This window comes from Eptesicus fuscus, chromosome 18, assembly GCF_027574615.1.
Source record: "Eptesicus fuscus isolate TK198812 chromosome 18, DD_ASM_mEF_20220401, whole genome shotgun sequence".
In the NCBI taxonomy this organism is placed as follows: Eukaryota; Metazoa; Chordata; class Mammalia; order Chiroptera; family Vespertilionidae; genus Eptesicus; species Eptesicus fuscus.
The window spans coordinates 28,426,610-28,440,067 of NC_072490.1; the positions used below are offsets into that span (position 1 = coordinate 28,426,610).

Sequence of the window (13,458 nt, forward strand, 5' to 3'; positions counted from 1 at the left end):
CCTGGGCAGTGCCTTCTATTCATCTAGTGGCCCCTGGTCAATCTTTCTCTTCTAGAAGCTGAAGAGGTGGACAGGGGTTTCTGGGTTTTATACCAGACAGTCCTTTATGCATGTAGAGTGCACCCGGACACCCTGAAAGCTTCATCACATAGTCTGCCATTTGATTCTCTCATGGATATGAGGAGAGGAGTGTTCCCTCCTCATCCCTGTCCAGGCCCAGGTGCTACATCTTCACCAGCTTCCTCAGTCAGTGTTTGTGTGGCTGTTGCTCAGGAGCCCACCTTCAGTGCAGATGTTGAGTTCCTCAGGGTAGATGTCCATGAACTTTTCATACCATAACCTCACATGCAGCCCATAGCACACAATAGGTTCTCAGGAAAAAACACGTATGGATTGATCAGTCAAGAATCAATGAATGATCAAGATCAGAGACTGCAAGTGACCTGCCTAAGGTCACGCTGCAGCAAAGCTGGTACTCAGCCCGGTTTTCTCTGTGTGGGTCCTGTGCATCTTTCACTGCTCCAGAAGGAAAGAGGTCTTGAAGGCCATGTCTTTAAGCAACATGTCCTATAACTCTCCTTGACTCAGAGTGTTCCTAGGGGGACTGCAAGGAGGAATAATGTCAAAGCATACCTCTCTCTGGCCTCATCTTAGGTCACAAATAGAAGATTCCATCTTTGGTCCCTCCCCCACTCAGGCAGTGATGTGAGACTGGCTGTAGACACATTCCAGCTGACAGATGCTCTGGGTGCAGGGGCCTCAGCCATCCTCCAAGGGCTTCTGCAGCACCATAGAAACCTAGACTCCCAGGCTTCAGCTAGGGCCAGATACAGGGGCTGTCTCTTTTCCAGAAAGTCAAAGCTACCCTTTTTCTCCCAGACAATTAACTCCATGCAAGCAGGAGAAACAGGGAGTACTTTCTACAAACATTTGTGTTTGGTGAAATGTGTAACACTAGGTTCTTTGATGTTCCCCAAATCCCTCTCCGCAGGGTCCCTCCTTGTTTTGATTAATCACTTCTTCTTATGAACTGTTATGATTAGGAGAATTGCCTGAGTACAGGCCCAGTGGTTCCAAGACCCTAATGAGCAACACGTGCAGACATGCTCAGCACGATCCTAGAATCACGGCTGCTCTGTTTTTGCAGGGCAGCTACTGAAATGGTTTAGGAATAAGAGCTTCCTGCTTCCATGAGAAACCTACCTGTCATCCTCCATCACCCAGCTGCGTTTGCATCACACCTGCACCTTACACACCTAATGCCTCCGCCCTGGGCAGGAGAGTTAGGGTGAGCTTGGCATGGACCAAGCCTGCACTTAAGTCCTAATTTCACCACTCACCAGCTATGTGACATGAACAAGTTACTTAATATCTCTGAGCTATAGTTTCTTCAAATGTAATATAGGGATAATAGTTCCTACCTCATAGTGTGTTGGGAAGATTAGATTTTATTAAGTAATGTACCAAGATGGCTAAGACAGTACTTTGGATATAGGGCATATCATTAAAACAAAATTCTAAATTCCATAAAGAACTCCATTGAAATGGAAACAAAAGCCATCTATGTGTGTGTGTGTTTGCAAATGTTCCTTGTAGAAATCTACTGCAGGCAAACTACTCACTCACTCAGTGGCATGAAACAAACAAGCTTAGCTAAATCAAAGCCTTGTCCTTCTGAAGTCCATGCAGGTGGCACAGGTTTCTGTCTACAGGAAACCTATGGCCCTGGGGCTAATTTAAAATTGATTCCAAAGTTGGCATAAAATTGGAATGTTGGGATTCCAGGGCTGTTAGGAAAAGTAAAGCAACGTGATTTCCCCAGGTTTCAACATCCTCTCTTCCTTGCCCAAGGGGAACCTCCTACATTTTAAGAAGAGGAACCAAGTTTCACTCAGCTTTCCAGCCCCAGCTGCCTCAGGCCCCCAGCACAACTCCCTTTTATGAGGGGACACCTCAGAACTTCAGACACCATCTTCACATTAAGCAAAATAGTTCTCCAAATGTCTGGTGCTCATCACGCATAATTTGTAGACTGTCCTTGGTCTGTTTCTTCCCCAAACCCCAAGCCTCTCTACGGTTCTACTATTGAGAGGAAAATGCTTCAACAATCTGTTCATTTTGATGCCACTACTTTCTACCTGTCCCTGATAATTCACTCCTGGTTTTCTGATATAGCCTCAAGCCCCTCCACCCCCACCATCACACTCCCACATTGATAAGACCTGACAACCTCTGCTGCCATGATCCCTATAGCTGTGTTGTTTTTGGTGACTGACATAGAAACTTTAGGAGCTCCCCCACTGCCATCAAGAAGCTACCCCACGTGCCCCTCTCCAAGGTCCTGAACCGGCACAGTACATCACATCACAACCCTTTTCTCTAGGACAGGGGTGGGAAACCTTTTTTTCTGCCAAGGGTCATTTGGATATTTATAACATCATTCGAGGGCCACACAGAGTTATTAACTTAAAAATCAGCCTGATATATTTGGTCAAACATTTAATTAACTCACCCTTACTGCATTGACAGGGCCAGACCAAATGATTTCCTGGGCCTTATAAGACCCGTGGGCCAGATATTTGCCATCCTTGCCCTAAAACAGTGGCCGGCAAACTCATTAGTCAACAGAGTGACAAACCGCGGCTCGCGAGCCGCGGTTTGCCGACCACTGCCCTAGGACAATGGTCATTCTTCTCCAGTCTCCCAGGAATTCTTTACTTAGGGAATAATGGAAGAGGAAATAGTGTCTCAGGAGGGAAGGAGAAAGGGAAAGAGGCTGCTGAACATAGATTGGGAAGTGTCATAGCTACACTTTCAAGGCAGCTTGAAAAAAGAGAGGTTTATTTGTTTGCTTTTTTATATAGTTTTCAAGAAACCAGTTACCAAAGAACAAACCAAACAGAAGTTAAGTTCATGTTTATTTTATGACTCTACTACACTTCTAAAAGTTGCAAACTTTGCCTCTTTTGGCGTGTGTTATCCTCTAACCCATTCTGCTTTCAGCTCTGTATGCTGTATTGAGGGCAAAGACATAACCACCTCGACTTGGTTTTCAGTATACTTTGCCTCCGTAGAAGACCTTTTCAGGTTTCTACAGCCCCCACTTCCTGTCTGTCTCTGCTCCTGGACTCTTATCTCTCTGTAAGACCTTAAAGACTTACCCCTTCTTTAGGAAGCCTTCCAATCATTCAGACATGGTTTCTTTAAGTAACTATTTTACAATGAGCAATGGATAGAAAGTTGTAACTACAATTTTTGATGATCAACCCTCTTTCCTTGTCTTCTTGGCTCCTTGTACCAAACTTTTTAAATGATTCCTGACCCTTTTTTCTGGTCTCCTTCTCTCTGCCTTCTTAACTCAGTCCACATTGAAGTATGCAGTCATTTTTCCAAACTACAGTGTTGACTCTCTTCAGCCATGAGAACATTACCTCTTTGCACTTTTGATTCACAATATTCAGGAGTTTTGAATATCAAATGTCCTTCCTAGTTCATCCCCCTACTATAGCTCACATCTTCTGCCTAATGAGAGATTGAGTAGAAAACACAGTTTACTGTAGGAGTAAAGAAGGGGTTTTCTTGCCCACAGGCAGAGGAAGAACAAGCAAGGCCAAATACCATGTCAAAGCCAGATCACTTCTCATATGCCAGGAAGCATATGTATAGGCACACCTTGTTTTATTGCACTTCATTTTATTACATTTTGAAGATATTGCTAATTTTTTTTACACTGATGGTTTGTTTTTTTTACAAGGTTTCTGGCCATCTTGAAATGAACAAGACTATTGGCACCATTTTTCTAACAGCATTTGCTCACTTCTTATGTCTGTGTCACATTTTGGTAATCCTTACACTATTTCAAACTTTTTCATTCTATGTGTTATGGTGATCTGTGATCAGAGATATTTGATGTTACTATTGTAATTGTTTTGTGGCACTATAAGCCACATCTGGATGAGAATGTCAACTTAAATGATTGTGTTCTAACCGTTCCACCAACTGGCCATTACCTCATATCTTTCCCTCTCCTCAGGCCTTTCTATTCCTAGAAACACAACAATATTGAAAATAGGCTAATTAGTAACCATACAAAGGCCTTTAAGTGTTTAAGTGAAAGGAAGAGTTGCGCATCTCTCACTTTAAATCAAAAGCTAGGCACATTTATGCTTAGTGAGGAAGGCATGTCAAAAGTGAGTCTCGCTGAAAGCTAAGCCTCTTGTACCAAATAGCCAATCTGTGAATGCAAAGGGAAAGTTCTTCAAGGAAATTAAAAGTGCTACTCCAGTGAACACACAAATGATAAGAAAGCAAAACAGCCTTAGTGCTGATATGAAGAAAGTTTCAGTGGTCTGGATAGAAGATCAAACCAGTTACAACATTCCTTTAAATCGAAACCTAACATAGTCTAGGATCCTGACTCTCTTTAATTATATGAAGGCTTAGAGGTAAGGAAGCTGCAGAAGAAATGTAGAAATGTTTGAAGCTAACAGAAATTGGTTCATGAGGTTTAAGGAAAGAAGCTGTCTCTAGAACATAAAAATGTAAGGTGAAGCAGCAGATGCTGATGTAGAAGCTGCAGTAAGTTATCCAGAAGATCTAGCTAAGATAATTAGTGAAGATGGCTACACTAAACAACAGGTTTTCAATGTAGACAATACAACCTTATATTAGAAGAAGATGCAATCTAAAACATTCATAGCTAGAGAATGCAAGCCAATGCCAGGCTTCAAAGGACAGGCTGACTCTCTTGTTGGGGGACAATGCAGCTGTGACTTTAAGGTGAAACCGATGCTCATTTACCATTCTGAAAATCCTAGGGTCCCTAAGAATTATGCCAAATCTACTCTGCCCATGGAGCAAAAAAGCCAGGATTATGGCACATCTGTTTACAACATGGGTTACTGTATATTTTAAGCCCACTGTTGAGACCTACTGCTCAGAAAGGAAAGATTTCTTTCAAAATACTTCTACTTACTGACACTGCACCTGGTTACCCAAGAGCTCTGATGGAGACATACAATGAGATCAATGTTGTTTTCATGGTTATTAATATAACATCCATTCTGCAGCCCATGGATCGAGGAGCAATTTTGACTTTCAAGTGTTATTACTTAAGAAATAGATTTCATCAGGCTATAGCTGCCATAGAGAGTGGTTCCTTTGATGGATCTGGGCAAAGTAAATTAAAAACCTTCTGTAAAGGATTCAGCATTCTAGATGCCATTAGGAACATTTGTAATTCATGGGAACTTGGAGGCACTTGGTTACAAGTCTTATGGATGACTTTGAGGGGGTTCAAGACTTCAGTGGAGGAAATACCTGCAGTGGAAGTGGAAATGATAAAAGAGCTAGAATTAGAAGTGGAGCCTGAAGATGTAAAATTGCTGCAATCTCATGATAAAACTTGAACGGGTAAGGAGTTACTTCTTATGGATGAGCAAAGAGAGTGGTTTTGTGAGATGGAATTTACACCTGTTGAAGATGCTGTAAAGATTGTTGAAAAGACAATAAAGGATTTAGAATACTACATAAACTTAATTGATAAAGCAATGGCAGAGTTTGAGAAGATTGACTCCAATTTTGAAAGAGGCTCTCCTGTGGGTAAAATGCTGTCAAACAGCATCTTATGCTACAGAGAAATAGTCCATAAAAGGAAGAGTCAATAGATGTGACAAACTTCATTGTTGTCTCATTTTAAGAAATTGCCACAGCCACCCCAACCTCAGCAACCACCACCCTGATCAGTCCGCAGTCATCAACATTGAGTCAAAACCCTCCACCAGGAAAAAAGTTATGACTTCTCTGAAGACTCAAATGATGGTTAACATTTTTTTAGCAATGAAGTATTTATTAATTAAGGTACAAATGTGTGTTTTTTTACATAATGCTCTTGCATATTTAATACACTAAAGTATATGGAAAGCACAACTTTTATATGCATTGGGAAACCAAAATTTTTTTGTGATTCACTTGATTGCAGTATTTATTTTATTGCACTTGTCTAGAACTGAACGCATAATATTGCCGAGGTATGCTTGACAGTACAGGTGCACATGGAGGCCATGAACCCAAAAGAATTGGACCCATTCTAGGTACACAACACAATGCCCAACACTAAGGTTCTATCTCTTCCTGAGTGCAAGGGGTAGGTGGCCTAGAGGATATAGACTGGGACAGACAGCCTCCAAGTACTTTCCCCAAATATAGCTCCAGCCTTGTGGACAAGACCCCCAGACACAATCTCTGACTATTTTGTTCTGCATTGATCTTACCTTTTCTGAAATAGCTGTAATTCTTTGTGTCAGTAACACTTACTTTCACCCTTAATCATATGTATTCACAATTTCCAGCACTCCATGTATGGGGTGTTGCCTCACTAATAAGCATCTGGGTTCTCCAATCTCATGGGCTGTAACCTCTATACATTCACAGCTTTCACCGTGCTCAGCACAGTTCTGGGTATGGGGTCTCTGCTTAAGGAATAAATGGCAGAATTAGATTCGTCTTACTTAGATGAATAGTCAGGATTCCAGATCATCTAGCAGTAACCATACTACTACTAACAATAGCAGCTGACATTTACTGAGTTCCTCTGTGTACCAGCCACACAGCTAAACTCCTTGGGCATATCATCTCATTAAATCCTCAAAACTACCATGTCTCAGATGAGAAAATTAAGGCTTAGAAGTTCACCTTCTCAAGGTTTTCCAACAGGGAATATTTTAAAAAGTGGTTGCTGTGAACTTGTAGGGGTTCATTGAGGGTCTCTGAAAAGTTATGTATGTATTCGATCACACATTCATTTTTCTCAGGAAAAGCTTTGTTATTTTCATCAGATTCTTCAAGGGGTTGTTCACACTGTGGGGAGGACCCTATCTCTGGCCCATGCAGAGCAGCTCATTTTCAGCCTGCAAAGGGGTCTCCCAGGAGGACATTGCCTCACCATGGCTGTCACCCTTTCCAGCTTCCCGTGGAGAAGGGTCCAAGGACACAGACCCTAACTGTAGAAAAGCACAGTTAGCTGGACACTGCCTGCTGGGCATCTTGGACTGACCTGAAATTCACATTTAAATTCTCAGACTAGGAGATTGGCCTTATTCAGATCCCAGGTAACTGGCTTAGGGGCTTACCTGTCTTCAGCATTTTGGAAGTGCAGTGGCAGGGCTCAGAGCCAGGGTCTTCAGTCCACATCCTAGTTTTCCTTAATTATGTACAGACAGGCTTTCTGAATATTTTCCCTTTGGTTATTCAGGCATACTCTTATTTCTAGCTTAATGCCTATAAACAAACTCACCACTCTCTCCCACTGACTCTGACTCCATTTTTTAAAAAGAATCATCTGTCCCAAATCATGTTAAAAAGTGGGAGATTCTATCACAATGTGGCAACACTTGGGCTAACCCAGTGGCTGAAGAAGGATCTTTTCTGTGTTACTTTTTTGTGGTCCCAATGCTAACTATGCTCCATGCAGTATGAGCCAACCTCTCAGGAACATGTTGGAAGACACAGGCCCTATCCCCATAACTCAGGACCCACCATATTCCCTCCACCCAGAGAACCATAGCTCAGTGGTTTCCCATGCTTTAAAAGGACTGAGTATTCCTAGCCTTTTTAACAGGAAGCTTCCTTCAGTAGTCACTGTGGCAACAGATCAGAAAGGCTTCAGAAAGCCTGTCTGTACATAATTAAGGAAAACTAGGATGTGGACTGAAGACCCTGGCTCTGAGCCCTGCCACTGCACTTCCTGAGGACTTTGCAGAAGATGAAGATTTTCTTCCCCCTCTGGCCTCCCTCTCTAATCCTCTTAAACATTTTTGTCTGGTCTCAATGGGCCCCCTTCCTGAGGATGCTGCTCGGGGCCCTGGTTCTGGCAAAATGCTTCCTGTAGGGGTAGGGCCCCAGTCCAGGGAGTGCAGCCTGAATATGTAGGAAGTGGTCCTGGTGCCTTCCTCTAGGGAGATTTATTCAGAGGCCAAGCCTGCTCTGGTCAGGCTCTTCATTCAGGCACGCAAGAGGCTGGTTAGCCTACTTGCAGGAGTGTGCTCTCACCATTAGGATGGAGCACAGGCCTGGGAGCATCATCACCGTTGCCACCCAGACACTGGGCCTGGCTCGCGGCCTGGAACAGGCCTCCTGGGAAAAGGGACAGGAACTATAAGCATTGGTAGGAGGCAATCTGAGCCTGGGACTGTTTTTTTTCCTAGCACTTACTCTTACCTGAAATCATCTCCTTTATCTCCGTGTTTCCTCCTTTCTTGTCAGATTTTCTCCCCAGAATGTAAGCTCCATGTGAGCAGAAACCTGCCTATCATGGGTTTCCTATCTCCCAAGTGCCTAGAAGAGTGCAGGGAGTATTTGTTAAAAAGTAAATGAGTGAATGAGTGAATGAATGAATGAATGAATGAATAATGAATGGGATCCCTGGCGTCGTTTGTGGTCCAGACTGTCACCTCCACAGGTATGCACTGCAAGCCCAGGCTTGTGCTGGGTGGGGAGGAGGTGAGTGGTGAGGGACACACAGCAGGGCATGCTCAGGTTTTCCTAGCTCTCCCAGTCCACTCACCAAGGCAAGGCCATCCCTGTCTATTCCTGCTCGTTGGAAGGAAAGGGTGCAGATGTTTGCGGTCCTGGACTCACCAACCACAGCTCCCCTAGACCCTCATTCATGCTCCACAGACACATTTGCTCTTGAATGCAGCCATGGATGAGAAGTGGTTGTTTCAAATGAAGGCTGTTTCTTAATAAGCATGAAAATCCATCCTGGAAACCCACTGCTTTTCTTCCTGAGTCAGGAGCAAATGAGCAGTGTCTGGTGTCCCCAGCACCACGGACACCATCGGATCAGGGGCAGCTCCTCACTTGCCACTTTATCTCTACCAAAGCCTCTACCACTCAGAGTCACAAGCCGTGGGGCCTCACTGCTGCCCCTGCTGCACCCCCCTCACCCATTAGCGCCCCAGCAGGACAGCTTGTCTTGTGATGGAGAGCATTGCACAGATGTGACCTGAAGCCTTGCACACCAAGTGGACGGGAGCTCCCCTGGGTAAAATGTTAGGCATGGAAATGACGAGCCAGCCCCAGCCCACCAGGGGGCCGCGTCCTGGTGAGGACGACATAGAGGAAGAGACCATCACAATGCAATGATCTGGGTTAGTTGCTAGCAGTGGGCTTTGGAGGCCCAGAGGGGGATGTATGACTGTGGGCATGCATTGAGGGGGAAGCCTCCTGATGAAATGGGTGCTGGACATTAAAGGGTGAGCAGGAGATGCCCAAGTGGAGAGGAGGGAAAAATTCCAGACAGAGGAGAAATCCCTGTGCAGAGGCTCAGGAATATGGAGAGTTTAGTGCTCACAGGCAATCATGGGGATCTTCCTGTTGGCCACACCAGGAAGAGGGATGGTCAGGTGGCCAGAGATGAGGTCAAGAGCAGCAAGATACACAGGAACTCGAAAGACGTGGACAGGAGGATAAACTCTTGGGTGATTGGAGTTTGAGCAGAGGAACTCTAAGACTCTATGTACGTTTTGGAACTCACACTCTGGGAGATGAGAATGGATGAGAGAGCTGCAAAGTGATGTTGGAGAATTCATTAGGAGACTTTTGTAATAGAGCAGGGGAATTGACCAAGCCCTTTGTTATGAGGGGGAGGAGGATATAAAGGAAGGGAAAGATCTGAGGGAAAGGAGATGGAGCTGACAGACGGTGTGTCATGGGATATAGAAGATGTGACTCCCAGGGCCTGGCTAGTGACAACACAGGGTGTCGAGGGAGTTAAGGACTGAATTGTGTTTCCTAGACTTGTCAAGCAGGAGGCCAAAAGGAAAAGCAGGCATGATGGCTGAGCAGGGAAGTAACCAGGCGGTAGCTGGCAGAGCAGGGAGAGAGGAGAGCCACCAAGTGTAACTCTGCTTTGGAAAAGCTTGGCTGGAAAGTGGAGAGGAGAGGACCTGCCATGCAGAGATGCCAGGGGACGGTGTTTTAGTTTTAAAATGGTAATGACATATGCAGGTTTAAGTGGAGAAGCTGGATTCAGGAAGAGGGTGAAGTTGAAGGTCAGTGGAGCAAGGAGATAATTGAAAGGTGGGGGGTTAAAGGGTGGGAGAGATGGGCAGTTACTCTCTTGGACATCCTTGTCTCTGCCCCTCTGCCCAAGTCTGCTTTCTGAGTGACAGCTCAGGATGGCCTGAGGATGCAATAAGATAACATCGTGAAAGGATTTGCCCCACACCTAGCAAAGAGCAAGCATTCAGTGAATGCATTTATTACAACTAGGAAAACCAGTGTTCTGTGGCCGAGGCTGGGCTGCCTGCTGTGAAAGGGAGAGGCAGCAATGACATTGACCACTGGGTGCTTGTGGTCTGAGTCTCATCAGTCTGAGCAAACAGATGTGTCCCAGACAGGCACTGGCCAATACAGATGTTAACGAGGAGTGCAGTGTGAGGAGAGAGGCTGGCCAGGCCCGGTGCTGACTGCCCTCCCAGTACTAGCTGCGTGCTGATTCCTAAAGAGATGGATGTCTATCCCTGCACAGATGGGTGGGGAATTCTTAAATGCTATTTGCAAGACTTCAGTAGAAATGCTTCATGAATCCTGCCCTGTCACAAGCGTGCATGCAAGTTGTGCTTTAGCTCAGGCCTAATGGGCTTTATATAGTACAGTACTGATTTTCTTTCATGTTTTAATAGAATTCGATTTAATATTTGCTTTCTGCTCTAGCTGCTGGCTGTTGACTGATTCAACACAGAATCCTTCCCTGGTGCCCCCCGACCTTGTTGTTATTCCCTCATTTTGTGTGTTGGCATTTGATTCCTGTCTCCAGCATGAACCACGTTACACATGTCTCCGTTCAGCTGGCGACAGTCACGTGCATGAATTCTGAATGCATTACTACCCGAGCGGCTGCTCCAGCAGACCTGGCATTCGGAAGGGGGGCTTCCGGGCAGGATTCATTTCCATCAGTTAGACGTTGGGGAGATGCAGAGCTCAGCTTGAGAACCTGAGACTGTGATCTGTTCTGTTCTTTGGCAGAGGATCCTCCAACTTAATCTCAAAATGCCCAACACTGTGGCCATTAATCCAGCGACATTTTGCCCTTCTGTGAAGTACCAGGCTTCCTAGCGTTTTCACCAAGGCATTTCCACCGTGGCCAGAGTGAGAACAACAGCCGTAGACAGAGCTGGCCAGAGGGAAGAGGCTACCCTTCTTGAGTCCCAGGGAGCCTGGCTGGTTTACAGGAGAGTCTGTTCAAATTTCACATTATCCGACCACTGACATTTGGAGTTCCCTCTCTGTATAAGTTTGGGCTTGGAGATAGCTTTTCCCTCAGTAGAAAAAGGTAGCCAGTTTCACTAGCAGGCAGCACAGGGCATTGGTTAATAACGTAAGCTTTGGAATCAGGCAGATATGCATGTTCATACTGGCTCCCGTTCTTATAGACCTCAAGATCTATAGCCAGTCTCCATTCTTAGCTTTAGTTTCCCTTTCCATAAAGTTGACTTAATGGTTGCATCTTCCCAGTAAGGCTTATAGGGGATTAAATGGATGCAAAGCAGCTAGCAGAGTGTCTAGGACAATCTCTATGCTCTTCTTGTGTCATGGGGTTAAGTGCGGTGGCTGCGTGAATCTCCTACCAACTTTGCTTCTTGTCTTTATGGACCAAAGCCTGTGCAACGTGAATATTCATCTAGGTGTTCTGGCTGGCGGATGCGGCTTGGTCCTAAGAACAAAAAGACTTGAACCCAGGTTTTTCTCCTCTCCTGGCACACGTGATTGAAAGGAGAGCCCCAGTGGGCATGACTGAAAAGGGATTTGGGGACAGGTTCTCATTTAGGTTCAGCACTTTTTCTCAGAATAGATTGAAGCATGGAGATTAGAGTTGAAGGAGGGGAGGAGATGCATGCGTGAGGTGAGGGTGGAGACACACTGACGGTAGATGGAGAGATGCTGGACAAGGAAGCTTCTGCCCAGCCTCACTGAGCCTTTCTTTGTCTCCTTACAGGCGTCCCATCAGGTCCCCGAAATGTCATCTCAATCGTCAATGAGACGTCCATCATTCTGGAGTGGCACCCTCCAAGGGAGACAGGTGGGCGGGATGATGTGACCTACAACATCATCTGTAAAAAGTGCCGGGCAGACCGCCGGAGCTGCTCCCGTTGTGATGACAATGTGGAGTTTGTGCCAAAGCAGCTGGGCCTGACCGAGTGCCGAGTCTCCATCAGCAGTCTGTGGGCCCACACCCCCTACACCTTCGACATCCAGGCCGTCAATGGAGTCTCCAGCAAGAGCCCCTTCCCCCCACAACATGTCTCCGTCAACATTACCACAAACCAAGCTGGTAAGTCTGGAGACCTCGCTGCTCTTCTTTGTCTTTGTGGTTGGCTCTTTGTCCATCTCGGTGTAGGAACAAAGCTTCAGTCACACCCATCCTGTTATCTGCCCTCAGGCCTCCTCCCCCTCCCCCTGAGGAGTACAGGTGTCTAGTGATGGGCATTTGTGGCTATGGAGGACATGGGTGTAATTCTTCACCTCTGACAGGGAGCTGAATTCTGAGGGGTTTTCTTGTGCCCGGCACAAAAGCAAAGATATATATCCAAGCCACGGTAGGGCCCAGTCATCTACATCCAGCTGGGGCTCAACAAATGCCCTTAGGAAGACAGATGGATGGACAGTAGGATGGGTGGTGAATAAACAAATAGATGGACAGATGATAGATGTGGAAATGGATGGATGGAAACCCTGCATGATCTTGAGTAGACCAGTGCTATTCTGTTAGAAAACCCAGTGAAAGAAACTTCCCAATAATCATGTGATAAAGTCACTATTGCTTCATAGATTACCTTTCAATCAAACCCATGTAATTCAAGAGTGCATTCTCCTTTATAGCTTGCTCATATGAATGCTACACTGTTATAGAGACCTCAGATAGTTGGCAGTAGATCACTCCTGATAGCCAGACCTCCCTATGGCATGCACAGCTCAAAACATATTTTCTTCTCTTTTTTTATATCTTCTACTCTTCTGACCTTTTCTCTTTATTACTTTTCACAATCAATTTCTTTTTATATCAATTTAACCAGTTCATTCATGCACTTACTCATTTATGTATTCACTCATTACTACAAGACAGTGATGAGTATCTACTGTATGTGGATTAGACACTCTGAGGGATACAGTGATACTGGGACACAATCGTTTCTTCCATGAAACTCATTAACTGAAGAATTTGCAGGACATAGACACAAAGTACAAGCTGCAAGGCTGGTATCTTCTAAGCACCGCATCCTATACACACACAGGAAATACCAAGGGAGTTCAGAGAGAAATGAGCACTCTCTCCCCAGGGGTCATGGTACATGACGGAAGAGGGGGAAGTGAACATCATGTCTTTAGGCAATGATGAGGGTAATGGACAGTGGACCATGATCTTTTTTGGAATTAGGGATTTTTCTCAATCAACAA

The 13,458-nt window shown here is 45.2% G+C and overlaps 1 protein-coding gene across 1 annotated transcript in view; it reads left to right on the top strand.

Moving 5' to 3' along the window:
- EPHB1 (EPH receptor B1) overlaps positions 1 to 13,458 on the top strand; it is a 290,788-nt gene that overhangs the window by 161,409 nt on the left and 115,921 nt on the right. The window contains exon 5 of the mRNA XM_054708147.1: positions 11,999 to 12,334. Coding sequence (XP_054564122.1) covers positions 11,999 to 12,334 — 336 coding nt within the window. The remainder of the gene's footprint in view (positions 1 to 11,998; positions 12,335 to 13,458) is intronic.